Source organism: Echeneis naucrates, chromosome 4, assembly GCF_900963305.1.
Source record: "Echeneis naucrates chromosome 4, fEcheNa1.1, whole genome shotgun sequence".
NCBI classification, from domain to species: domain Eukaryota; kingdom Metazoa; phylum Chordata; class Actinopteri; order Carangiformes; family Echeneidae; genus Echeneis; species Echeneis naucrates.
In genome coordinates, this window is record NC_042514.1 from 19,529,116 (window position 1) to 19,556,948 (window position 27,833).

The window sequence follows — 27,833 nt, forward strand, 5'->3', positions numbered from 1 at the left end:
GGCAGAGACTACAAGAAATACTTGCAGTGAAATTGTCATCTCAGGCTCACAGAATTCTTCTTCTAGGTGCTTTATTTTCTTTGGGGTTTGTGAGTATCTGGATCAATGATAAGAGCTGTTCTTACCTGCTTGGTAGTCCCTTGCATCATTTATGTGAATCTCAGGTTTGGGGATAGGTTTAGCCTGACTTGGTTTAGTTGGTGCTGGTTTATTCTGGTTGGGTTTGTCCTGGGGTTTTGACGTAGGTTGAGATGGTTTGACTTCTGTTGGACCTGCAGTTGTGGCTTGTGGTGTCGTATTTTCCGCAGTGTCATCCTGCACTGCAGGTGTTGACGAAGGAACGTGGGATATCGCGGCATCAAGCTCTGATAAGGTCCCAGGACCAACTGAAGAAACACTGGTAGAAGTGAGAACAGACGGAGGGCTTGCTGTGGCATCCGCTGATTGGTTCCCAGTATCACCTGGTGTGGGGTTTGAAGTGCTCATATCGGGGGTGACTGTCGGGCCTATCGTCGAAGAGTCAGGCGTGGTGGGGGCCAGAGAGGTTTGCAGGTCTGTGTAATCCTGTGTGGGCTCTGTAGCTGAATCCACTCCAGCTATGTTGGGGAAGAAAAGGGTTGTAACCGCCGGCTGATCAAAAGAGACTTCCTTTTATATTCTGAAAATTTCTTTTGCATGAAACGACGACAAATGACTTAAAAATGAACGTCTCAGATCGTATATACAGTGAAAGTCACACAGGCCACTAATGTTTCCATTAATAAACTGTGAAAATGAAATGAAATAATTGACCTTCTTAAATGTCTTCTATTTTCTTCATAACATTTCATTCTTAATCATTTTCAGCTTTCCGTTTTAGAGTAATGATTCACAGAGTGTGCAGATGAAAAGAGGATTAAGCATTGAAAGAATGAAGATATCCTCAAATGCAAGAGGTGTAAGGCGTTTTAGCCAACCTATGCCGAGTCGTATTGATGTTGTTGCTGTGTTTCTCATGTCTTGCGTGTCATCAGTGGATTGAACATACCTGTGGTCTCAGTGTGAACTTCTCCAAAAGTTGTGCTCAGAGTGCTATCGTCAGCCTGCGTTACTTCGTTATCTGAGGGCATGGCTTCCGTCTGAGAGAAGACAGTAACTGTCTCAGTACTGAACTCCGGAGTGGGTTCAGTAGAAACCTGGATGAGCTGGTCAGCTGTAGGCAGGTCATAGCCGCTGGTGCCCTCAGGGATTGGATTTGACCCCAGATTCTCTTCGCCATCGTCAAAAAATTCAGGACCTAGAGGGATCTGGTTGTTTGTATCCACAATATTGTCCCCTGAAATAGAAAATGTATGCAGTCGTGCTCATGACAACGCATTGGACAAATTATTTTATCACCCATTGTTGCTCACCATCACTGGGATCACCTGGTGGATATGACGTGGGACTGACCAATGGAATGAATTGGTCATCTGTGGGAAAATGAGCCAAAGTCACAAATTAAAACTCATATTTTTCTCATGTCATCTTTTCAGTTGTGCACTTCAATGACACTGTGACATTTCCACATAGACTTGTCACAATATGTCTTGAATTGAGATCCAAGAATATCTCCACCCACAAACTACTGCAGGCCCACTCCTGAATTAAAGCCACCAAAGAAATTTCCCATCATTGCTTCTTGGCTTCATTTTCCTTCCTCTCTTGTGAATGAGCCTGTAAGCGAAAGACTCCTACACACTCATGACAACATTGCCTCCTTGTGTTTCTTTTGGCCGGAGGAGCTAACACTCCTGGCTTGTTCGGGTTGAGACTTGGCCCTCAAAGCAAACCCCAGCAACAAAGCCGCAGTGTGGCGATCAACATCTTCATGCCCTTCTGCTGCCAAATATCTTGTTAAATTCATTATGTCAAGTTCTGTGTTGGATGTGAAAAAAAAAAAAAAAATTCAAAAGCATAGTCACCTGGATAGTTTCCTTCATCGAATGTCTCCTCATTGGCTTCATCTGGAGGTGTCTCTGGAAATATTCATGAATAAATCGCTCGAGAGTTCATCGTGTAAAACCAAATTTCCCCTTACATCCTCAATGACTGAAAATGTAGTAAGACTCAAACCTTTTCCAAGCAAAAATGTTGTGTTTTTTATCACTAAAATTATCATATGAACTAGTCTGGCACCAGCGATTACCAAGGCATAAAATATTGTCAAAATTGAAATGCCTTCATGCTACTCCACATGTAAACAGACAGCGCTCAGGTGTGTGATGACTTGATGGAATGAAAGAGCTAAGTACAAATCTGACAGGAACCTGCAGAAATGAGCACGGCGAAAGATAACATGTGCAGCCATGCTAAGCGAATGCTGAAGCTTACCTTCTGTACTGCAGTGGCTCTGGTAATCTTCACAACATTGTTTGTACTGATAGCAATCAGAGTCGCAGCTACAAAGTCGGCCCCGCTTGAAGGATTCTCCACATCGACCTTTGCACGAGTTCGCTGTTGCACATGAACACAGTAGGGTTCAGCTCAACAGACCATATTTTCACACGAATTGGAATTTATTCAGGTAATGTGTGAAGCATTGTTTTAAAAACTGTTACAAAAAAACCTGTAAACTAAAAACAGTAAAAGAAAAAAAAAAAACAAAACATTAACACCAATGATTAGATATCAGTGTTTGTGTGGAGTAAATTCCTGGTGATGCGAGGGATAATATGTAAGGAGAGAAAAGCCTCACCAGTGGTGCATTGAGACTCATAGTCTCTGCAACACTCTCCATAAGACAGGCAGTTATAATCACACTGGCACGTGTAACCCCTGTAGTACTCAGCGCCACACTGTCCTTTGCAGCTGCCTGTTGGTCACACAGAGTACGGCCACCTTTACATGAAGGGCACTTGAGGGAACAGTCTGTAAATGATACTGTGCATCACAGTTGTAGTGACAAATACATTGACGTAAGGTTGGGGAACCTTCTGGTCAATAATTATCAGTAGGGCAAACATGAATATGTGAGTACAGGCACAGAAAAACATGCTACCAAAAGCCCAATTTAAAAAGATCTTTGATCTTTTTGGAACTGGAATATTACAAAAATCATCTTTATTTACGAGCGTCACACAAGTTATACTCACTCTGAGCAGCATTAAAGGTCAAGGCAGAGATCAGCAAAATAATGGCACAAAGCACAGGGGAAGACATTGTAACTGAGGAGAAAAAGGAATAAATAAATCTTTCCTTTGTGTCAATTGTGGTAATTTGTACATTGATTAAATCTGGACAGATCAGAAAAAATGTAAAAATAACTTACCTTTGTTCGAGCCTCTGTCTGCCTGCTCTAGTTTTATCGCTGGCTGCTTTTAAAAGGCTGAGAGAGCGCAGCTGGCCTCCCTTTAATCGGCAGATCCAGTCAAATTAAAACTGGGGTGATCTCACAGGGTGTAGGGAGGATCCTCCGGTCCAGACTCACCACTGGTCCAGACGTCATGAGTCCTCACAAACAGCTGGAAGCACATCAACATACATCCACGCCAAACAGACGGCTGACATCACACACTTCCGAGCAAAAGAAACAAAAAAAGAGAGAGAGAAAAAGAAAGTGTTTGTGACTTGCGACACTTCATTGTCATCACAGACCAAGTCTGTCACACAAATACCAGACAGTTGTGTAACTTAGCTACGGTGAAGTCATTTCTGTAAATTCAGTGGTCGGTGCAAAAATGTTTGAAGTCGCATGGTTGCTTTCTGTCAGGTAGTCTTCTGTTAAACCAACAGACAGCCTCAGTTTGTGTCACTGATGTTTAGCTTGATGTAAATATGATACACATGACAGATTTTCATGATGGAAGAAGTAATCAGATGTTTTTCTAATGGCAACATGGGATAAATAAATTATTAACTACATATTTTATCTAAAATGTAATAAGAGTGAACATCTTGACCAAAATCTGTCAAATAAAAATTACTTCCTCAGAAATGTATCGGAGACATGTGTAGTAATGCAATTTTAGCTTTTGACCAAATGTACTTTTAGACATCGTACACGTTGTCTTTCCGAAGTCATTTAGAGCAGTCAGAGTAGTGACCTGTTTGGAAACCCTGTTTGTCCCACAATGTATTGACCATTCAAGTCTTTTTATTCTGTCTATCGAAACATTTCAAATATCAGATTAATAATCTCTTGTACATGAGCGCATTAGAACCTGAATCAGATTCTGCTGCTTGGTAAAATCTGCTGGCAGTGAGAATGAATCATTTTCTGCATCTTAGATGTCTTCACCATCACACATCGATGAGGATGGCCATTGATGGTCCGAGTAGCCGCCTTGCATCCCCTTGCTTTGTTCTGCCTCACCTCAGACTGGTTTAACTCGAAGGATCTCTGCCCCTTTCTGTAAAGTACATCTATGTTAGGGGACCAGTCCAACTTCTTGTCCGGATCTACTCCCGGATAATTGTAGGTTGGTACCACCTTGATGTCGGCTCTATTGTTCGCTGGCTGAAGAGGGGTTTGGACGTTTGGAAATCCACTATTATCTCCTTTGTCTTAGAGGTGTTCAATAGGAGGCAGTTTTTGCGACTCCCGCCACTGAAGGATTTTATCAGATCCTCGTATTCAGACACCTGTCCATCCCTGATCCACGCCACAATAGCAGTATCACCAGAGTATTTCTGGATGTGGCAAGATCCAGAACAGTCCCATGCTGCCCATTACTGTTCTAGATGTAGTTTTCCAACCTGACAAACTGAGGCCTTTCTGTCAAGTAATCCGGATAGTGTTGAATACACTGACATAAAAGAACACAACTCTCACATAAGTGCCAGGTCCTTCCAGTTGGTAGAGAGCACGGTGGAGCATGTAGAGGACATCATCATCCGCTCTCATGTGTTCTGCGTATGCAAACTGCAGGGGGGTTAGTGTGGCTTTGACCTCGAGTCTCAGTAGCTGTAGAAGAGCAGCCACTCCAGAGTTTTCATGATGTGCGACTTGAGGGCCTCCGGTCTGTAGTTGTGCAGTTCACCCTGACGTTTCATTTTTGGTACCGGTACAAGATGGTACACAGAGCTGGGGTCTGCCCAAACTATAGATTCAGGTTGAAGATCCTCTGGAGAGGCTCACATTGTCACATTGGGAGGTAGCTGCAGCAGTTGACATTGCATCGGTGTGGCTGCAGCGTCAAACCTGTTGAAGAACTGGCTGAATTCTTTGGCTTTGTCCACATCAGCTATTAGAGGCTTTCTTCTCTTTTTGCTGTATAGCCAGTGATGACCTCACAGATGTTGCTGGGTTGTAAATTCCTCTCTATTTTCTTTCTGTATTCCACCTTTGCCTTTTGTTTGTGTCCTTTTCATCTTATGTTGCACCTGTTTGAGTCGGTCTTTGTCACCATTTTCTGTTTGTGGATTGCCTTGCTGTGATCCAGGCTTTATTATATGAGGAACAGCGTGCAGTCTTCTTTATCTCTACAGAAGTTGATGTCCGAGCTGTTTCTATCAGTTTCCAGCAGCATTTCAATTTGTGCATTCGAAACAGTCCATGTCCATGTCCATGTCCTGGCCGTGCAGATAGTTGGAGGCTGCCTCTCTGCAGGGTTAAAACCAGGTTGTGGTCTGACCGGCGCAGTGGAGGTACGACAGCAGCTCTGTAGGCGTCTTTGACATCAGCATTCAGCAGATCAAATGTTTTATTTTCTCTGGTAGGACAGTTAAACTGTATAAATCCAGTTAGGTGGGAGCTGAGATAAAAAAATGAAGTCTCAAGATATGACTGAGCGCTTCAGGATGTTTAATTTGTATCCTGGCTACAGCTTATTAGGTGACAACACATGGAAAATCAGCATTTGCTTTGAGTGGGATGCTAAGCAGGCATGTTTCTGATATGACTGATCTCAGACCAGCTGCCACTAGTTAAATGTCTGGACATCTGAGCATATCTGAGGACAGAGATATGAGTAATGTTACACCATCTTAAGTTAACAAATAAAGCCAGCCCTCCACCTTTTATCTTGCTACAAACTTTGGCATTTCCGTAAGTAAATCAAAGTGAAGCCATTTTTTTTGGTATTTGTTTTGTTTTGTTTTGTTTATTTTTACAGAAAAAGAAGAAGTGTAAAAAAAAAAAAGTATAATAAAGTTAGGAGTCTAACCAGTGGAAGTGCATCTTTTGAATTACTATTAGGTCTTCAACACCCAGAACAATATAAATAAATAAAGTAAGTATTCCCACATTCTCATGAAGTTTGTGTTTGCGTTATTTGGTCTCTTGTCTAATTTTAATACTTAATTTAATTGAGATAATTTCATGAAAAAAAAAAAAAAACAATGACCAGAATTTTGCAAAGTAGAAACATGCTTTTTCTCTCTCTCGCTCTCTCTTTTTTTTTTTTTTTTTTTTTTTACCTTACCTAATACCCCTCAGATTTCTCTAGGTTTATTTCATTACAGGGGAGCATTAGTCCGATCGACTGGTTACTGTGCTAATGTAATTTTATATGTCTTGGCTGGTTGGCACTGTGGGTGTCTTGTTGTTGGAAACGTTGATGGAGCCTGCCATGTACATAATATTTTTCCAGCAGGTCAATTGTTCAATTAAAGGAAACAAGATCATTAGTGCATTTGTGTCAGGGCAATAACAGCAACAGAATCTGGTGGAAATGACTAGGCCTGACAAAAGGAGCCAGTTAAACACAGGCAAGGAGAGGAAAAGTCCACCCAGGAGGAAGTCTCAAGGCCCTGTCAGATTAATTTATACTGACAAGGTCACATTGGTTTTAGAAAGTAAAGTCAGTGTGCCCCCTTGTGGCTGCCATGCTGTCTAAGTTTTTTCTGCTTTACAGTTGGATGTCAAACAGCTTCAGAGAAAAAAGTATCTGCCCACGAACTCGCTGCAGAATATTACATGTAAAGTTTATGGATGTAACTAAAGTCTGACAATGAAAGGTTTTGCATTGTGGGGGTGTCTCTTTCTTCCCCCGGCTCTTTGGGCCACTGCACCTAGTAATCCCTCCATTGTGTCCAGAAACTGTGCAAAGGTTCAGGCAGCTTAAGCGCTACACCTACTGTGATTGATGTGCCCCAAAGCATGTCACAGCAGCTTAGATATTAGAGGAACACACTTCCTCTCACTGTCCCGATACCACTGATCCAACTTTCCTCCAGCAGTGTGTAAATGTGTTCAGACAGCTTTCACCATCAGTTGGAAAGTCCAATTCATCTGTAATCAAAGACTTTTCTCTCTTATTTTTTCCAGTCTGTGGTCTGAGTCACGCCGATGACTACAGATTATACATGTTATAATATATTATTATATATATATATATATTATACATGTTTGCACAAAAAAACATTACTGTATGTATTTCAGCAACTTCTTCAAACCTAAATTTGAAATTCCTTCTCATAATACTGTCATAATACTGCCAGTCTGACCAGCTTTACACAACGTAACACCATGCAAGATTTGAGTTTGAGCAAATCATTTTTGGGTGTGTTAAAAAAAAAAAAAAAAAAGGGACTTTTTTCAAGCAAAAATATCCTGCATTTTCAACTTTTTAAAATAGCAGCTATTTTGTTCAGTCTTGCCTCGATTTTTTTCTTTAAGAAATTGTATTTGTTTCCTCTGTCTTCACCAGTATTATGAGCTGACTGATGCTGCTTTGCAGTTCGTGCAAAATCCATAACACAAACATTTTATTTTTGTCCTCCTCATCATTCATCATATAACGATCTATCCACAGAGCCAATCCCATCTGACTCTGGACGAGGGAACTGCAGCCTGAACAGGTTGTTCAGTTTAGATCTACTTGATGGTCCCGAATTCACCTCAAATGCTTCCATTCGGAATACAGCTGAGAATGTGTATTTCTTTTCTCTAATGCCAGTTTAATAATTATTTTTTAAATGTATATAAATCCAGGGATTAAGAGGTTAAGCATATTATGCATATTCCACTCGTGTGGAAAACTAACATGTTCTTGACAGTCAGACAAAAATTTCAATGTTATTAATACCAAGATTATTAAAGGTTAAGAATCAAGCATTTATATTTGATGAGGATTTTTTACTTGTCTTTACAAGAAAAAGTTCCTGCTCTGACCTCCTCTCCATCATCCTCTCTCCCCGATGTATCATAGATATGGGCCACAGGGTACCTGAAGCCCACAGGCTGGGCAGACACAAGGTGACGGCCAGCCAACTGCAGTAACATCACTGTCATCAGGCACGAAACACAGGATTTCCTGGGGAGATGGGAGGCTGTTGAGGTGAAAGTCAGCATGTTTTTTTTTTCTGGAGCCCAAACTGTGTATCTCTGTGTAAACAGCGGGGGCCATCTTCTGTCTTGGCAGTTTTGATAAAGCAGCCTTTTCGAGCATGGTTGAGCTGATCTGATGATGCTTGGTGAGAGGCAGACACATGGAGGCATAAAAGGAGAAGAGGTGCAGGGAGTGGACGCATCGAGCCTCACTCAACTGAAAAACCGAAAGCTACTCATAGAAACCAAATGTGTGCGCGTTCAAACGCGTGTGTGTTCTGCAAAAGATACCACACTAGAGTTCATTTCAAAAACATGTGACTCTAAACACACATTAGCTCCACCTGTCTTATCAATTGGACTCTTATGTTCGCATAAAATTCATATTTGCCAAGTTCAATTAGGAGGAAGAAAAATGTGATACTGAACAGACAACTGTGAAATAGCACTGTCAGCCAAAGTTATTCATATTACACCAGCAAAATCTATCTGAAATAATGCAACTGACTGTCACAATGTGTTTGTTCCCGGTGTTTTGTCGTGGTGAATGAGCTCATGTTCAGGAAAGGCCTTTAGAGGGAGACAAATGGAGGCATTTTGGCTGGTGCCTGCGACCACTCGCGCAGGATAAGAATAGAACCACCAACAGGTGGCATCACTGATAGCACTTAATTACATTTGACAGCCAAATTCGTTATTTGGCAGATTCTGATGTGAATTACAGACTCAAAATATTATCCTGCATATCGTTTGCTGATGCAGACGGAAGTGAAGGGATAGTGCCAATCAAATAGTTTACAAGAAAGCTGGCGTTGTGCACCGCCACGCCAGTACTCTGTCACACTCTTGCATGCCATGTAACAGTAATCATATGGTTAAGAAATACATTACATGATCTAAATGACGTTTGGTTTATATCTTGTGTTAACTTTAACCTTCACGGGCATCTCAACTTTTCAGTGGACTGTCTGGAACTCAGTCTGAGGGTCGAAAGTCAGAAAGCAGAAATGATGATAATCTAATCTAATCTGAACATCCCAGTTGCTTCCCAAGAAATATGCTAAGCCTGTAACTCTGTGCCAAGCTACCTGCTGCTGTTGACATTATGTTCTGCTGAACCCCGTATCAATTTCAATATTGCAACACCACACATCACATTAAGCACCAACACCTCCAGCAGATGTCTCTGATGCACAAAAACACCTAAAAATACATTTCGGTGAGTCATAACAACTGTGCATGTGGCAGGGCTCAAATGATTAGTTGCATGTATTTTTGATAGACTGAAGACACATTTATACATTTCAAATATAAAGGAGAGCATGGCAGCATAGTGGTTAGCTCTGTTGCCTCAGAGCAAGAAAGTCCTGGGTACGATTTCCGGGCCTGGGACTTTTCTGTGTTGAATTTGCATGTTCTCCCCGTGTCTGCATGGGTTTCCTCCGGTTACTTCGGTTTCCTCCCGCCTTCCAGAGACACCATGTTCGGGTTAACTGGTGACTCTAAATTGTCTGTAGGTCTGAGTGTGAGTGTGAGCGGTTGTTCGTCCTTGTGCGTCTCAGTACATTGGCCCTGTGATGGCCTGCGATCTGTTCAGGGTGTACCCCGCCCTGCCCAGAACATTGGCTGGGATTGGCTCCAGCAACCCCCCTGGAAATGGATAAGCGACAGAAAACGAGTGAGATGAGTGAGCGATACAATTAAAAAAAACCTCACAACCTGCAACCCAATTCTTGAGGGACTTAATTTGTGTGTTTTGCATGGATGACATGCAAAAGAGCTGAACTCAATACAGTGCATAGTTTTTTACTTGCAACAAGCAAAGACAGCATTTTCATGCCTTTTCACGAATCCAGAGGCCCCAAATACCACCTGCTGTGAATATATTGCAAACTGCAGCACACATGTATGGCCAACAGTGTTGATTTCAAATTCCTTCACTTGCCCCATAGTGGGGAAATTGCAAAGGACACAGGACTTGGTATACCTGGTTGCGTACATGCTATCCATTTTTTTTTTTTTTTGATCAGTGATGTACATTTTTGTCTTGATGTTTCACCAATTTAGTCACATTGCTTATGCATGGATTTTCACCAAAAACACAGACTGCAAAACTTTGAACAGATGTTAAACATGCGGCCATATTTCAATCTGTACTGGAATTCCCCACGTTTGCAGAAGCATGGACACGCAAACCAAGCCAGTGAGAGATACGACGATCTTTCCAACCTTAAAAGTTTTTAAAAATGGTCTAAATGCGCGAGAAGGGCCAATTTTTCTACAGCCATTAGTATGTGAGGTGGGCGTTACCTCTACAACAATTACCCAATAGGATGCATGTATACTCTCATAGACCCGCCTTTTCGCCGTTGCTATGCCTACTAAAGGTTTCTCTCAAACTGACGGGTGGAGCATCCAATGAGCGTCGAGCTGGGAGGGCGTTTGATCGCACACTGGAAGCTGCCTGGCAGAGTTCTACTACTGAGCTCCAACCGCGCAGGTTGCGTGTGAGTAACGGCACTCGGACCGGGCAGGATAATGTCCTGTAAACGCTGTCTGGACAGGTAATGACTTTTTCCTCCTCTCTTTACCGGCTTCTGACACCGAGCTAATGCTAACGCTCATAAAAAAAACAACAAAAAAAAAAAAAACACCGCGGTGCCCAGCCACAGCGGTGACATTGTTGAATTGTAGCCGGGCAGCACTACACTCATTTGTCATGTGAAAGGAGGGAAACAGCGCTAATCCCGTTCACAGAGAAACTTGTGTGAGACAGGTAAGGCACGATCTTTAAAATATGGCTTCAATTCCAATTCATCTCTGCTCAGGCAGCCGAGGATCGTTCGGTGCATGAACACATATCATACCTAAGCGTTTTTGTCGGAGGATCCAGAATTAGCATCTCCCACCGCAGTGGCTGAGGGTTTTAGTGGGGTGAAGGTTGCTGTTTGGTTTTTTTTTTTTTTTCCTCACCATTTTTGTCCTCGTTTATACTGAGGCATCATACTAGAAAAGTTTTCAACCACGTTAACCATCATTATCAACGGGGTTTTTTAGGGTTCTGGTTACTGAAACATTTGACTTGGAGGACCTCTGCCATTAGCGTTTCTAGATGACCAAGATGCTTTTTATGGGTGATACAAACTTGTCAGTGTTTCTGCGGAACACTCTTACATTCGCTACACACACACACACACACACAATACTAATACTAATACTAACGTAGACCTGAAGGAGATCTTCTCTCTATGAATGTTACTTTAGGAGGCAGTTGAGCAGTCTGGTGGTTTTTGTCATTTAATGTGAACGGGGAGGAGAAAATAACAGAAACACCTCCAAGCAATAAGGCAATGATGCTTGAGAGCAAAACAAAGCTGCAGAATCCGATGTCACAGTAAGTTGAATATAACATTACACTATCCCAAAGTGGTGCCTTATTGATGGACTGCACTGTACAACATACACCCAACAAGCTGCCAGCTTAGTGTGTGTTACGCGGCGTTTCTGTGCCATACTAACCTGTTGTTGACTGACATCCATATGCGCATTCTCATAGTTTGGATGTCATCCATACACATGTAATGGTTAGACTCATCTTTAACTGCCATAGGTGAAAACAATGGCTGTTTGTCAGGCCCGTAAACTAAGCTAGAACTAGGCTTGTGTGTGTACAGTTGAACATCGCTAATCAAAGACCCGTTAGGGGTGTGAAGGTTACATGTTGTGAGAGATGTTCATGCCAACAAACATTAACCTGTCTGCTATAAATATCCAGTTTGAATTCTTAGAGCTATGGCAGGTTGTCTTCGTTGGACAGCAGACCCACTTTTTATTATTATTATTTTTATTTATTTTTTTTAATTTGAAAATGTTCATTGTTTCTGTAGCTGTTCAGAATCAACAATACTACAAATTTTTGATATCAGGCAGTATCATCACGAAATCAATCTATTATCCAAAAGAGCAGCTATGCTCCTTAAATTCCAGGTTAAGGTTTGGAGCTTTAATATTCACCACTCTAATCATAAAAAAATGGTCTGTGTTATAAAATAGCGACAAGTTTTTAAACACACTTAGATTTTGTCTGGCTCTGAAACACTACATAGGGAGGAATTCTATATCTTGGTTTTCAAAGTTGTCTACTTTTCTTGCACTTCCTGTTTCTCTGCCTGTGCGCTGTCACATGTCATAAATATTATCTTTTTGTTCATTTGCCATCACCATTGAACAGCGAAATATGACTCCACTTAGAACTGCTTCTAAACAGACAAAACTTAGGTGATTTCTTTTTTTTTTGGTGATTCAAGATGTTTCAGATTGGGAATCTGCTTCACTGAATCTCTTTCAGGAGATGCAGTTTCTGGTTGCACTGAAGCATCAGACTGGAATTCCCCTTTCACTGACTGATAGATGTTTTTCACTCTGACATATTCAGAAGCTGGTGTTGATTTGTTCCTTCTTTCATTTCAGATGTGCAGACAAAAGAGATAACGAGTTGAAAATTCTGAATGACCACATTTAGATTTTCAAACTCAGTTATTTACCGACCAATATTTAAAATTCTGTAATTCACTTTCAAGATTTCAAGATATGTTGATGAGAAAAGAGGGGATTGAGAGGAGAAAATAATAATTTAGTCTAATAACAAGAGTTCCTAATTTTGCATTTGGATTTGATTGAGATTTGTGTTTGCGTCAAGCCAATGCTTTGACAAGAACCTGCTCAACACTCCTTTGATATAAATATTCAAATGCTTATGTGCACATGCTTGTTGCCATGCATAGTGTATTAGCTGGACTCTTCAACTTCCCTGATGGCTCCTCTTTCTCTATCTGACTTAAAGGGATCTTTTTACTATTAGTTGTTGTTGATCTGCCTTCTTCATTCTCTCTTGGCTCCCCTGGAACACATTATATGGTGCCCATGACAAATATGAATTATACATGTGAAGCTGCTCAAATGTGGGCTTGATGGCTGTAAGGCATTCTTCATCTTTGCCAATTAGGGCAGGACCCATAGGCAGGAAACGGCAAAGCTAACGTGTTATGTAATGAAAGCACAAACAGAACTCTTAGTATTCTCGATTCATACTTGTTGATTTACATAGCATTTAATTTCTTACACTACCCATGGAGTGGGGAATAGTGCGGAAACCCTTTCATGTAAAACCATGACCTGTGCCTGAAGTTGTGAGGGGATCCCAGGAAAGTTCCCTTGATGACAGATGGCAAGATCCTGGGGCAGGATGGAGGAGCAGGACTAATGTCCCCCATCGGCTACGGTCCTGGGCCTATTTTAGGTTACTGGTTAACTTGACTGTGCTCAAGAATGATAGAGAGAGATGAATAAAGAAAATATTTATTTACTTAGTAGGACAGAGATTACTTAGGATTTAACTTAGTGTGTCATCTTTTTTGTCTGTATCTAATCTTTTTTTGCCTATCCTTGTTTATGCACAATGCAAATGGTATATATTTTTGTGGTTTGTACTGTTGGTCAGACAAAACAACCTTTTCAAAGATTTAGCTTTAGGGAATTTGCAATTAGCACTTTGACATATATTAGACTAAACAAACAAATAGTTTTAAACAGAATGATCAACAATGAAAATTGGCTTATTTGTTACAGATGTGGGCAGTTGGTAGCAGTCTGCTGATGCTACTTTGGGCTTTAGATACCTGATCTATGGTCCCAAAAAAAAAAAATAAAAAAAAATCCCTTGTGTTATCAGGTATAATAAAGAAAAGAATCATATCCTCACTTCTCAGTAACTTACACCAGGAAGTATTGGACATGTTTGCTCAAGTATAACAACACTTATTTTTTGGTTATCAAAGTGGTTGCAGATGAATTTGCTGCCGATTGTTTAAATGATCAATTTTTGTCTCAACTCTGGAATAATGAAAGTTTGTTTCAGCAGTACTTATATTTATTGTTATTTAACAGCAGGGTGGGGAAATAGTGATTTCAAGGGGAAACCTTTTTTTACTGTAGCAAATGAAAATGGGGGAATTTCACTTCACTAATGTGTAATCATATTAAGTCACTTCTGCATGCATATGCTTCCTTATATTTTCCTAGTTGTTTACAAGAAAGACAGAGAAATTAGTCCTCTGCGTCACCTTACTGAAAATGTGCTGCAGGGAGAGACTGAATGCTGCCTTCGATGACAGCTGCAGTACCACGAACATGCTCGTCTGGAGCCTGTCTATAGACTTTGACATGTTTGCGGTAGTGGCGAGTGCTCTGCTCTAACACAGCTGGTCATGCCAGCACTTGGAAATGATGCCTGCCTGGCACGTTGTCATAGACTGCACTGGACGGAGGCTGTATGCTGCAGTGACAAAAGCACATTCAGGCTAGGACAATGGGGAACTGACTGCCTGAGTTGTGTTTATCAGTGTGCCTCTCTCTCACAGCCTCCCATCTATTGTGCTTGCTCACTGTTATTTTTCTTTCTGTCTCAGTCACTAAAGGTTGGAGTACACGCTCACAGAATAGCCTGTTTATTGCAGTAAGAGAACAGCTCTGTGCTGTACTGCTTTAGTCATTAAATACAGGGTGTAGTTCTGCAATCAAGGTAGCGGTATTGTGATTGTTGGTGTAAGCGTGTCATGGTTTAAGTATAGGCTCTTGTTTTAGTCTCCTTGCGTTGATGCTTTGGTTGTGCTGAATATGTTCATGATTTCAGCAGTTACCTTTCTCTAATATTAGACAATCAGTCACCACCAGGATACTGTTTATCTAGTTAGGCCAGGGTTCTAATGTGAGCAGTTGATCAGATTTATGTTATGAGATTCTGAATTGAAATATTTCTATTTTCCATCAATCTATGGATGTTTTTCAGATCAGCAGAAAATATTGAAAAATGCTAATCATTTTTTCTCAAAACCCGAGCAGATTTTTTTTTTTTTTTTAATTCTCAGACAACAGTTTCGAAGATGTGTGTATTTAGTTTTTAGATCCTCAAAGTAGAAACACAACAACAGCAACAGGTGCTCATATTTGGACCAACTGCTTGAAGTTGAACTCAATGATCAAGATAAAGGAGATGACTATTCATGATCCTAATGGGCAATTTTTTTTACTATTTTCTGAGTTTTATACATTCAAAAGTAATAGATCAATTGAGAAAATCCAATCACCTGCCAATTATCTGATTATGAAAATGACAGCCGTTAATACTTAATTATAGCCTTAATTTCCTAATGTGACTTTGCATTTAGGTCCAATGAATTTTAAACTTACGGTGGCCGAGAAAGTTCACTGCACTGCAGACACCACAAAACAAATAAAAAAGCTGCAATGCAAATAAAAAAGTTGCAATTCAAACCAAAAAGTCAGAAGTGTGCAGTCTGATTATATAATTGCATGTAGTTACCAGTGACAATAGAAGAAAAAGAGGAAAAGTAAAACAAGGACAAAAAAAAAAAAAGGCACGATCAAAGCATCAATATATCAATACATGTCAGGTTTCATAAGAGGTTAATCATGCTAACTTTGACATTGACATAAATATAACACATTGCAAGGTACAGTCACCAATTGATATTAACATAGCAGTTTCATAAAAACGTTTCACTTGCTTTTTCCTGGTTTTTTTTTTTTTCACTTCCTCTGTTGTCCCCGGTTACCCAGAGCAATGATACCATTGAGGCCAAAATAAATAAAAGAAAATATGAACAGATCATTAAAATACCAAGTGCATTCAGAAACAGACTCTTTATTGGGCATGCATTACAAAAATATGGAAAGAGAAACTCAATTGGATGACATTTGTATAGGTAGACTAACAGCTTATATTGGAGCGTCACCCAGCTATCAACCCACACAGGTTTTATATGCATGAAAGAAAATACCAAACATCCACTGTGAAGTGTTGCTCTAAATTACCGACCATGGCTCTGAGTCATCCCACGCTGCTGCATGTGGTGTGTAGCAGACTGTTAGGGGTGGTGAAGGGGAAATTAAGCCTGACTCAAAATGATTCCGTCTCCACGTTTTGCCAAATGAGGTTTAAAACTAATACTGAAGGACAGTAAATCTGCAGTGCAGTAGACTTCTCTATGAAACTGGAGCTGCTCCATGAATTCAGTTTGTTTGTCCTTGTCCTGCCTCTGCCAGTGCCTCACACCAGGGGCCAATGACTACATCTGTGTTAGGGATGTTAACAATTGATTAATTATTGATATGAGTTTATTGATTAAATTGAGTGAATTGTCAAATTGTTGACCATTATTAATGCCCGCACACCTGATGTTCCTGAATGCAACGCATACTCAAGAAAACACAAAATTGACACAGTCAAAATGGAGTGCAGTGTGGAGCCATTTCAAAATTTTCTAAATGATGACAGAGAAGCCAAATATGCAGATTGTGGTTCTACATGTTCAAGTACAATAGCTCATAAACTTTAAGGTACCATCTTAATAACCCACAGTCAAAAGAAAGGCCCCAGGCCTGGGAATCAAACCAGAACCTTCTTGCTGTGGGAGAACAGCACTGACCACACTTTAATTTTTCTACGTACAATTTACTCTTCTATATCTCAAAAAATGACTGTAGGCCACTGTGAAATGATGATATAGAATTTATTAATGAATATAACATGCAATTTTTTAAGTTCTATGTATTGTAGGGAACATTTAGCTTTTTATGATTCCAATAGAAAGACCCTATTGTTACCAAGGAAAAACTAGTTTCTTAAGAAATTGCTGCTTATCAATTATTTATTAATCAATCAATAAGGTGAATCAACTAACGATTAATTAATTCATTGATAACTTGCGTTCCTAAATTGTGTATTTTTAGGTGTATGCACACAAAACTGGCAACACGTGTATGCAGTTTTGTTGTCAAATTCATAAAACCCCATGTACATCCATTCCCTCAAGATTTTTCCTCATACGCCTCAGTCATCCTGAAATTGTTTGAATCAAGGTTTGCCTGTTATCATCATGGGCCAGAAAATCAGTGCGGCCTCTTAAAATCCATTCTCACCTGTACTGCACAATGTCTTCCAGCAACACCAATGCAGCCAGAACTGATGAAGCCCCTTGATAAGAGGCAAAATGTCTTCTCAGACGAATCTAACTCCAGTTACTTTCAATCTAATTTGTTGCCCAAATATGGTTAAAAATGTGTGTGTGTGTGTATGTATGTATATATATATATATATATATATATATATGTGTGTGTGTGTGTGTGTATATGTATATATATATATATATATATATATATATATATATATATATATATATATATATATATATATATATATATAGTAAAGCAAGGTCAAGCTGAAGGATTAATTTGATCTTTATCAAAATCACAATTGGCAAATCACAAAAGGCTGCAATGTAGAAAATACTGATGTAGCATGCCAGACCCAGACCAAAAGCCCGGTTTTACTTCCCCCTAAGAGTCATATTAAGCAATTTAGTGAGTGCCTCTCCATGCTCCCTAATCAGAAATAGCCTCAGCCCACTGCATACTAGCCCAGTTAGTAGCTAAGGCTAAAGCTCAGATGTATAAATGCCACCCAGCGTGCAGACAGGCTTATCTGGTGATTGAGACACTTTGGAAGCTGTCAGTTCTAATTTCTGTGGCTTCCTTATTGTTAGGTCCTGTAACATAGACAAGTATTATGGTGATTTGTCCAAAGTACCACAGGAGATAAAACGGTCTAAGACATACACCTTTTCAAGTGGCCCACGTAGTGTTTAATAGGATGCACAGTCCACCGATAGATTGGTTAGATGTTGTTTTATCACAGTCTGCCCTTATTACCGTCAATCCATCAAACCCACTCTCCATGCTGACCTCACAGAGCCATGGAAAGAAGATCAAGTACAAAGGCAGAGTGGGAGCCACATAACGAAAGAAACACAAAAAACCTCCTCCAGCACTTAAAACACAAAATGAAATTGCAGAGATCCATTTAACGAAATGGATTTTTGTACATTTTGAATTTAATGAATTTCTGTTATGTGATTCTAATGATGGAACTGTCAGTATCTTAACTTTTGTTGCATTGTCAGTCGGTCTGCCACCTAGATCCAGCCTGAAGTATCCCCTCATCTATTATAAATCGCAATGGCATTTTATATATAGGGCATAGCCCTCATTCATGGTTTTTTCCACAGTATAGCCAAATTTAGCAGCAATATTTGCACCTTATGCACTTAAAAAAAAAAAAAAATCATACTTGCCTAACATCGGCAGTATGAGCTTGTTCACAGAGTTGCTAATATGACCTAAGACTTTTAGTGTTTCTTAATTAATAACTTAATGGATTATGAAGATTTTCTGATACTGGGAGTAATTCCCCATCAGCCCCTCTCATCTTGTCACCTGCCCATAAGAGAGCTAGACGACATGAGTTTGTAATACCCTTCCCTCCATTTGTTTATAGAGAGGTCTGTTAGCAAATCCTCCTCCTAAAGGATAAAAAGGGCCAGTTTGTGGACAGTTTTTGTCCATGTATGAGACTTTCTTTCACAGCTCCCCATCTGCTTTTAAAAAGTCCTAATTTTTCTTAGCAGCCATCTTTGTGTAAGGGTAGCAGGGCTGAAAGAAGTTGATTAGTGTGTGTCCATTGATAATATAGAAAACTTTTCACTAATTCAATCAATTCTGTCCGCCGGCTGAAGCAGAATATTCTGAAAGCCTGAAGATGAGGCACCATAGAAGTTTAAGCAAGCCTCTCCCTAAAACATGTTTTCATTGTGGCTCACTCTCTCTTTTTTTGTGTGTTCTGTAGCAACCCAGAGCACATTTCATATTCTTTAATGTGGCTGAAGTGCTTTTGTTACGATATATTTACACAATAATGAGATGATAAGCCTATTTTGTAGTGTAAAGTTAGTTCAAAGATATTAAGTCAAGTCAAAAAATTTGATTTTCAAAAATATTTTTTGGAAATCTAATTTTTTGACTTTCTAGCCATGAAATGAGTAATAAAACTTTGAAAGATTTCTAAGTTTATTTTCCATTCTTGGTACTCTTTGTACTTATTCTTCCTGCCAGCATTTTATATATTTTTCTAATAAATATTGATAACAGACATCAGTGTATTTTTTTAATTAAATCAAGCTTACAATTATAATTTTGCATGTTGTTTACATTAACAGGCAACAATTGAGGCCGCAACTCTATTATTTCCGAGATGACAGGAATGAATTTTTTCTAAATAAATGAAATTATCTTCCACAAATAAGGAATCAAGGTCACAGTGTGTCCCACTTCTTCTCTGAGCTTTGTTCGCCTGAGAGCTGATTTCAGCTGAGCGTGTTGAAGCCAAATGGAGAATGTTGGATGTCAGCTACATCTATACATCCCACTGTGGCTTGTATCCATATGGTGTCCTGCTGTATCGCTCCCGCAGTCTTTGTGTTTGTGGATCATGCAGTGTCAATATCGTGAGGTAAAACAAAATGGTTAATTAGCTCAGAGCTACAATATCCTTCAATATGGTGCACCAAGCTGTCAGAAGAGGAATATCAGTGGCTTCTGTCTTTCTCACCATCATGTCTGTTTATCCCCCATCCTCCCTCTGTCACTCCTTTCTGGTTACCTAAACACCATATGGTGGATTGGTCAGGACCATTGTCCCCCTGCATAGGTAGTTTTATGTTGGGTGTTTTGCTTTTTTTCTTTGTTTTTATTTTATTATTATTAGTATCCATGTCACATCATCAAAAGATTTTTTTTTTTTGGTCCATGTTATTATTTATTTGCTTAAAAACCTAACAGGTGCCAACCCTTTTAGTCCAGTAATGTATTGATTCCCATCATTAATGCCCAAAATATTGTTGTGTTGATATTACAACTGGGCACCAGACTAAAATTATCCCATTTTAGGTGATGCATTCTTACAGTCCATCAGAAGGTGATTCATCAGACCGGGTCACCTTCTTCTGTTGCTCTGTGCTCCGGTTGTGATGCTCACGTGCCCATTGGTGGTGCTTTTGGCAGTGCACAGGGGTCATCATGAGCACGCTGACTGCTATGCAGCCCCACACACAACAAACTGTGATGCTCTGTTTATTCTGACACCTTTTTATCAGAACCACCATGAACTTATTCAGCAATTTGAGCTACACTAGCACGTCTGTTGGACCAGACTAGACAGCCTTTGTTCCCCACGTGCATTGCCGTTTCCCCATTGTTCCTTCCTTGAATACTGACCACTACAGACCGGGAACACCCCACAAGAGCTTCAGCTTTGGAGATTTTGCAGTTTTGCTTGTTGTCTAGCCATCACAATTCAAACTCGCTCAAATTTTTACGCTTGGCCATTTTTCCTGCTTCAAACACATCAACTTTGAAGACAAAATTTTCACTTGCTGTCTAATATATCCCACCAACTAACAGGTGCCATGATAAAGAGATAGTGTTGTTCACGTCAACTGTCAGTCATGATATGTTGCCTGACTTTTACATAATCGGAAATACTTTATTCATTTTCAGAATCAGAAATACTAAACGTATCCCCTCTTGGAATTAATAAAAGATAATATTGAACCAGTCTAGCCTTTCTCCATAATATTTCTATCCGGCTCTGCCAAAGACAGTGCTGTCTGCAGGGGCCTCCAGTCCTGCTGCTGAGCTAATTAACAAGTTGTGAGGTGTATGAGTGTGTGTGTGTGTGTGTTTACGCTGCAGAAGTATTGCTGCATTTGTTTCTATTTGTGCTGCTGCTGCTGCTGCCTGATGCCAGGTCACCAGGCCAGAACTGAACCTGTGCTAAGACAGGGAAGACAGGGAAGGCACACACACATGGAGCCAGCAGAATAACAGATAACAGGAACACTGTAATGGAAGCCCTGGGAAAAACCTTCACATCATTGTCTGGGAAAAGACTCAACCAAGTTCCTGTATTCTTTTTGCATGTGCCTTTCTTTAATGTGTGTGTTCGAGTGAATATAGGGTCATAAGGTATACACTCAGCAGCTGCTCAACATTAGCAAGTTAAAAATGGTCTCTATCAAATAAACTGTTGCCACGACATGTGCCATCTTGAAATTTGTAACATAAACATCTTTTTTTTGAATCACTATGTTTGTTTTTTGTGGCATTTCACTATATTTTAGTGTACATATCCTCCTGAGACCTGGGGGAAATGTGTTTTGATTTGATTAGATTTTTTTTTTTTTTTTCCCCACATAACTTAAGTACTGTGGTGTTTTCCCTTATATGTTTTATATTGTCCTGTTGGAATTCGCAATCCTGCTGTTCCTACTGGTTAGGTTTCCCTTTGCGAAGAGGTTGTTGACCTCTGTGGTGTTTTTACCTGGCTAAATAAAGGTTGAAGAACAAACGTGTTATGTTCTGTCATGGCTAAAATAAGTCGATGGAGCTAATACAGTGTTAGGTCTTCTTGGCGTAATAGTCCGACTTAGTATGTATGACTGACGAAATGGCCTTCAACATATCAGGGTTGGAAAGATCAAGCCATAGCTCTTATAATAACTTATTCTGCTGAATTTGTACCAAGTCATGTGTGACACAGCTTTGTTTTCTTAAGTAAGTTTAGAGAAAGGTAAGAGATGAGTGGTGGCTTATTTTGAACAATTATTTTTTGATTTGTAATTTGTTTTTAAGAAGGAAATGCTTTTATTTTTAAGCCATAATGCCCACCTGTAGTGGTATCCCTTTAGACTAATTCACTCAATGGACTTAACTTTTCTCCCCTGTACTCTTTCATTCTCCTCCCCCAACTCCCTTGTCACTCCTCCTCCATACTTTATTTTGCAGCTTCCTCCATCTTCCAACTTTGTCGTCGTAATTTGTGAAGCTTTTCTCTTCTCCCACTGGAGTTTCCTCTTCCTACACTGAAAGTGTCAGTGACAGGAGACAGGAGTTTTTATAAAGCCAGGGCTTTCTGGAAGCTTGTTCATGTGCAATTTGCAGACATGAACAATGTGAGTTGTCAAAGAGCTGAGGAAGAATGGTCAAGCTACAAGATTGAAGATGTAGTTGTAGAGCTGCTGTAAACCCCTTCTCTCAGTGGAAAACTGAAGTCTTTAAATATTTCTAGATGACATAACACACAAATTGACAGTTTTTGTGTTTGGCCTGATGTTAGCCTGTTTCAGTCCATTCTCCCTAACTCTATGTGATCTCTTGTACATTAGTTTCATACAGCCAAATTCACGTTCAATGTTGTCACTCAGCCCCACACACACAAACAAAAAAATGTAATAAAAAATAAATAAAAATTATTAGAAGGAACCCTCTTTATCTCTTTATCTCACCAGCACTTAGACTGTGATGTGGAGAAAACCGAGGTCAAGCTGAATTGGAGGGGAAATCTTTTTTTTATCAGCCAAATTTCTAACACAGTTCTCTATTACAGATTGCTGTGAATCTCAGAGTGAAGATGGCGTTTTTTCAGCACAACTTCTGGGTAAGTACCTTTTTAAAAGCTTGTAAATTGGAATAAAAAAGTTATAGTATAGTATGAAAATATAATGCTGGACATTATTTAGAAGCTGTATTTGTGCGGCTCTTCTTGGCTGAAGTTTTCATTTCCATATGACTTACTCACCTATTCTAGCTGAATCACAGCTATGAGACACTGAGCTTTTCATTTATATTCTCAGTTAACAGCCAAGTTTCTGGCTCCCTGCTGCCTGTCAGGTACATGCTAAAGGCGTCTGATGTTGTCACCCACACTCGCTAAGCATGTTTACGTGACACCTAAAAAAAAAAAAAAAATTGTCTTTGTCCGACCAAAATTGGATTTTTAATGTACACGTAAACATGTTAGCTGGACTGAAATCGAACTTAAAGTTGTCGGACTAACACACCCAGATAATGTGATTGAAAGTCGATCTACTGCTGCATATATGCAGACAGTCGGACTGGAGCTGGAGGAAGTGATCTGCACATGTGCTAAGGTTTCGCGCTAAGCTATGACCCGGAAATCGAACGGCATTTAAAACATAAACGCAAACACAGGAGGTCAGACAAAAGAAGCCGACCAACTGCTATGCATCAAACATTTTTTGGATGGATACAGAGGCTGACTTGCTAGCTCACTGGTCTTTTTTTTTTTTTCTTTCTTTCCACCTCTGTTGTGGTCTGTGACGTAGGTCAATCGGTAGTGGCTCATTACCCACAAGCTGAAAGAGTGCACATCGCCACCTATCGTAGTGGAGGGGACATGATTTCAACAAATAAATCGATTTCACTCCCGTGCGCTTATACTGAGACAAGGACATAGGTCCTATGAGATGGCTTTACCAAGCTATAACCATAGCTCAACTAAACTGCACGTAAACGTGCTTACTTGCAAAACAAGTCGGTCTTGTATTCAGCTCTCTGGCGAATAGAAAATATTTTCATTCAGGTTATTCTTGTAACCTGCAATCATGTCTCATCCTGCAATGTTACAGCATGTAAATGCTTATTTTCTGAAGCCTTTGCACTAGCTTTTAAGCTGCACTGCTCAAACCTCTATAATTACTCTATTTAACTATAGTTTTAGTTACTAAAAGGTTGTCACTTGGGGCAATGCAATACTTAAGTTTCAGATCCAATTTCATAACAATGCTTCTTGGAAAATTTTGTTGATGAACTATGTTTGTTACGCAGGATAATGTGGTGTGGTGTTGTTAGACACTGTTAGAAAATGGCAAGCCCTTTCAAACAAAGCTTTGTGTGTGATCCTTAAATATGTCACCATCTATCACAGGCTTACATTGATTAATGAGATTCTGCATCTTCATGTTATTTATTTAATTATTTACTTACCTATTTATTCAGGGGGGCAGCACAGCTGTGTAGTGGTTAGCGCTGTTGTTTTGTGCGGTTTGATTCCTGGCCTTGGTCCTTTCTGTGTGTAATTTACATGTTCTCCCTGTGTCTGTGTGGGTTTCCTCCCACCGTCCAAAGACATCATGTTTGGATTAATTGATGACTCTAAATTGTCTGTAGGTCTGAATGTGAGTTTGAATGGTTGTTCGTCTCTTTTTGTCTTTGTGCGCTGGCCCTGTGATGGACTGGCGACCTGTTCAGGGTGTACCCCGTCCCTTGCCCAATGTGAGCTGGGATTGGCTCCAGCAGCCCCCCCAACCCGGAAACAGAAAAAACGGTAGAAGATGGATGGATTTATTTAGGGGTGGATAGGGGTTAGTACTAGTTGGTAATTAACTGTTTGGAAAAAGAAAACCTACCAAAACATCTGAAGCAATGGTTCTCCATGGCTCTTATTCATAAATGAGGGCAGAGTTAAGTTGGAGACTGAGAGACATATCAGTGAGGCTTGAGCATTGATGCAGACCTCATACCAGAGCATTGTGGTGAGAGGGAGGGAGGGAGTTGAGGGCAAAGCTCTATGTATTTACTGGTAAACAGGTTGTTCTGACCTAAATCTATCACCGTATCCTTTGAGTCGTGATCACTCGAGTTCTTGGGGTCACCTGAGGGTAGATGTGAATGTTTTTTAAAATGTGGCGATTACAAGACTCAGTGAGGCGTCAACCAGTACAACTTTTTTACAAGGATGGCTCCTTTGCACCTTAATTTGGAGGTTTTTTCCGGGTGTGTCTAACCATTTCCACAAATGTGTAAATTGGAGTAGAAATTCTCTTTCCTCCTTCCAGTGCGACCCTCATCCCCAAGTGACTTTGCCTGCTGTTACAAAAGCACTCCATTTTTTTTTCTCTTTCTTCTTTTATTGTCACTTTCTCCTCTGTGTTCTGTACCTGCATACCTGGTGCATCTATTTCAGGTGCGTCCTACTTCTCCTTCCTTGCTTCATAAGACAATGAACATCAACAATGACATAAGTTTTGGAAGAATTACAGAACCTGCAATGAGGATTTGTCTCATGATATCTTACATGATATCTCCCATAATGTAGTTTCAGTTTTTTTTTTTTTTCCCCTATATAGGATAATGCTCCTTATGATTGCGGAATGCGTATTTGTGTCCTAGCTAAAACTGAGTGCTAATAATAATTTATTTGTAAGGTCTCAAACTGCCCTCTATGATCCCAGTGCCGTAGAGCAGTCTTACTTAATGGACAAGTATGTTTGCAGAACAGAGATGGTGGTGTTTGTGAGCACAGGGGCTTCCAACTCTCCAGTGGCTTGTTTTTTTTTTTTTTTTTTTTCAAGCAATACTATAATTATTTCTATATATATTAAATGTCTTGTGTTTATGATTGGGGGTATACATATATGTGAATGTATTTTTAATTTATTTTTTTTTTTTTTATGTCACTTGGAAAGCACCAGCAATTTCACTATATCACTGCATAGGGGAATTTTATCTCAAATTCCAGAAAGCTTAATTTTCCTTAATCCCTCAAACTAACATTGTGGAATGGCATCTTAAAAAAATAAAAATAAATATTTTTGCCTAAGTGCATGCATGTTTAGACATGCATAGCCATGCTTCCCATTCAGCCTGCCATTAGACAAAAATAGCTGTGAAATACAAATCAGCCCTTTAGTTAATTAGCCAGCATAGGCACTTGGGAACAAGTCACACACAGAGCATCATCTTGTTTGGCTCAAGAACATTCACAGATGCTCACAAAGCCTCCTCATTGCGCGCTGTCCTCTCCCGTTAACTCTATGAGCAGTGCTCATGGCCCACTGGGGGAAGCGCATCAGCTATAATCTTAGTACAGCTTTAGTAAATTAAGCACACTCAAGTTTTAGGAGTAAAATTTTTTTTTTTCTTTGTAAGGATTGGTGCTGCTCGGTTATCTTAAGCAACTGCTTAATGAAACAAATACCAGAATAAAATAGAACTGTGGCAGGGTTAACTCATTCTTTTGTGAATAGATAGCAACAAAAGTGCTTCAGCCACTTCAGAATATGGAAAGTGCTCCTCTCAGGCTTAATTTGCAGCACACTGACACCTGAAGAACCTTTACCACATCACTGAATTAGTCTTTAATCTTTTATCAGCTGTTTTGTCTGTTTTATTATGACTTGTGGAAGCTTATTCAGTCATATTTGTATTGCTGTCAGAGCTTTACATTGAACAGGTAAAACCGGGCCTAGGACTGCTCAGCACACCCCAATGCCTGTGGCTTGCATTGCCTAATGTATTCTACTCTTTCTGCTTTGATTGAATGAAATGAACTCACGACAACCCTGTAATGAATGAATATGAGTGATGGATGTTTTAAATATCTGACTCACTGCTCTATTTTTTAGTCTATATAATAATCAGGCCTATTTATTAATGACTATTTTGTTTTATAAGTGAAATATAATTACACATTAAAGAAAATGGCATAAAATTAAATAGAAATAAATAATCCATTATTTTCTTGGGGATGCAATGGCTCGATCTAACAGTTTCCCCTTCTGTCTTCCCAGAAGAGACCATAGTTTGTTCCTCTGCTGTGGTGAAAATAGATGATAAAAGTCAGTCAGGACAGTACAGAAAGAAGTTGCTTTGTATAGGAACTCTATCATGCAAAGTGCTGCTTGTATCCTCTCTTCTTAGAAACTGCTCGTTTGCCCCACAGAGTGGGTCCAATAGCTTTTTTATTATTGCCTGCTTCTTAGTTTGATGATGTCCAAGTGCCCATGCCACGATGATAGTTTTTCATTTGATCACATGACTTTTACCAACAGGGCTTTCTTGCAGAACAGACACTGTGAAACTCTTTTGTTTCACAGTTTCATTCTCAAATGAAATGGTCAAATCTTTTCTGTGCCAAGTTGGATCTATGTAGTCTAATGTAGCTATACTATATTTATGTTGATGTTCTGGTGTGTCAAATAAAGGAGAATACACATAACAATGAACCAAAGTCACTTTTGTCGCCATGAAGTGACTTTGTACTGGTCAGAATAACTTAAAATTTGGCATTTACTCAATAAGTAAACTTTGCAAGATTAGACTTATTTGTCAATTGCATCTTACTTGTATCTTTTCAGAAACTATTCATGTGGCCTCTGCCACTCTTTTAAACAATGTAATAATACTTTTATGATTAGTACGTTGATTAATACAATTTCTTCAACACTCAAATCCAACAACTCAGGCTTGAATCACACTACTTAACCTCCTAATAGAGAACTCTGGATGAGGTGGATCAGTGAGTAAGGAGTTTGTTCTGAATAAAAACAGTGATAGAGTGACAGAAAATGTATCAGAGCAGTTGACATAGTTATTTGTTTGTGTTATTCAGCTTGTAACTGGTAGCAGCTGACAAAGTGTTGGTGGCTGTGGTCATGAAAGCTCCCTGTACTGACAAGTTTTCAGGGGGATCAGAGAGCACTGCGTAATAATAATAAAATAATATTGTTTGTTGATTTGTTTGCAACTAGTTGTTCATGCAATCACAGACCCTGGTGCTCTGTTGGGGATGGTTGAAAAAATCAATTATCCAATGGCAGTTATTAAAATAATATAGCAATGGACCAAATCCAGATTGATCATTGAATTTATGTCACTGATGGTCTCCTGTAGATGTTTGAATCTGTCACACCATTGGTCTAGCATGACAACCCCACTCATGCAAAGAGGTAAACGGCATTAAAGCTCTACAGTATAGCTAAAAAAGAGCGCAAATATAACAAATGGTCAAATTCAGTTTGCATTGACACATCAACTGTGCATCAAGTAA

General features: G+C 39.7%; 2 protein-coding genes across 3 annotated transcripts in view; one reads left to right on the forward strand and one right to left on the reverse strand.

Annotated features, from left to right (window-relative positions):
* Positions 1–3,494, reverse strand: part of prg4b (proteoglycan 4b) — a 6,424-nt gene extending 2,930 nt beyond the window's left edge. The window contains 9 exon segments of the mRNA XM_029499892.1: positions 126–596; positions 1,028–1,315; positions 1,392–1,451; positions 1,944–1,997; positions 2,353–2,475; positions 2,717–2,833; positions 3,114–3,216; positions 3,290–3,442; positions 3,444–3,494. Of these exon segments, the coding sequence (XP_029355752.1) occupies positions 126–596; positions 1,028–1,315; positions 1,392–1,451; positions 1,944–1,997; positions 2,353–2,475; positions 2,717–2,833; positions 3,114–3,216; positions 3,290–3,442; positions 3,444–3,494 (1,420 nt within the window).
* Positions 3,495–10,703: 7,209 nt separating this feature from the next.
* Positions 10,704–27,833, forward strand: part of fcho1 (FCH and mu domain containing endocytic adaptor 1) — a 45,660-nt gene continuing 28,530 nt past the window's right edge. For both annotated transcript variants that reach the window (XM_029501020.1, XM_029501021.1), the window contains exons 1-2: positions 10,704–10,794; positions 22,590–22,640. In XM_029501020.1, the coding sequence (XP_029356880.1) occupies positions 22,614–22,640 (27 nt within the window). In that variant the 5' untranslated portion in view covers positions 10,704–10,794; positions 22,590–22,613. The remainder of the gene's footprint in view (positions 10,795–22,589; positions 22,641–27,833) is intronic.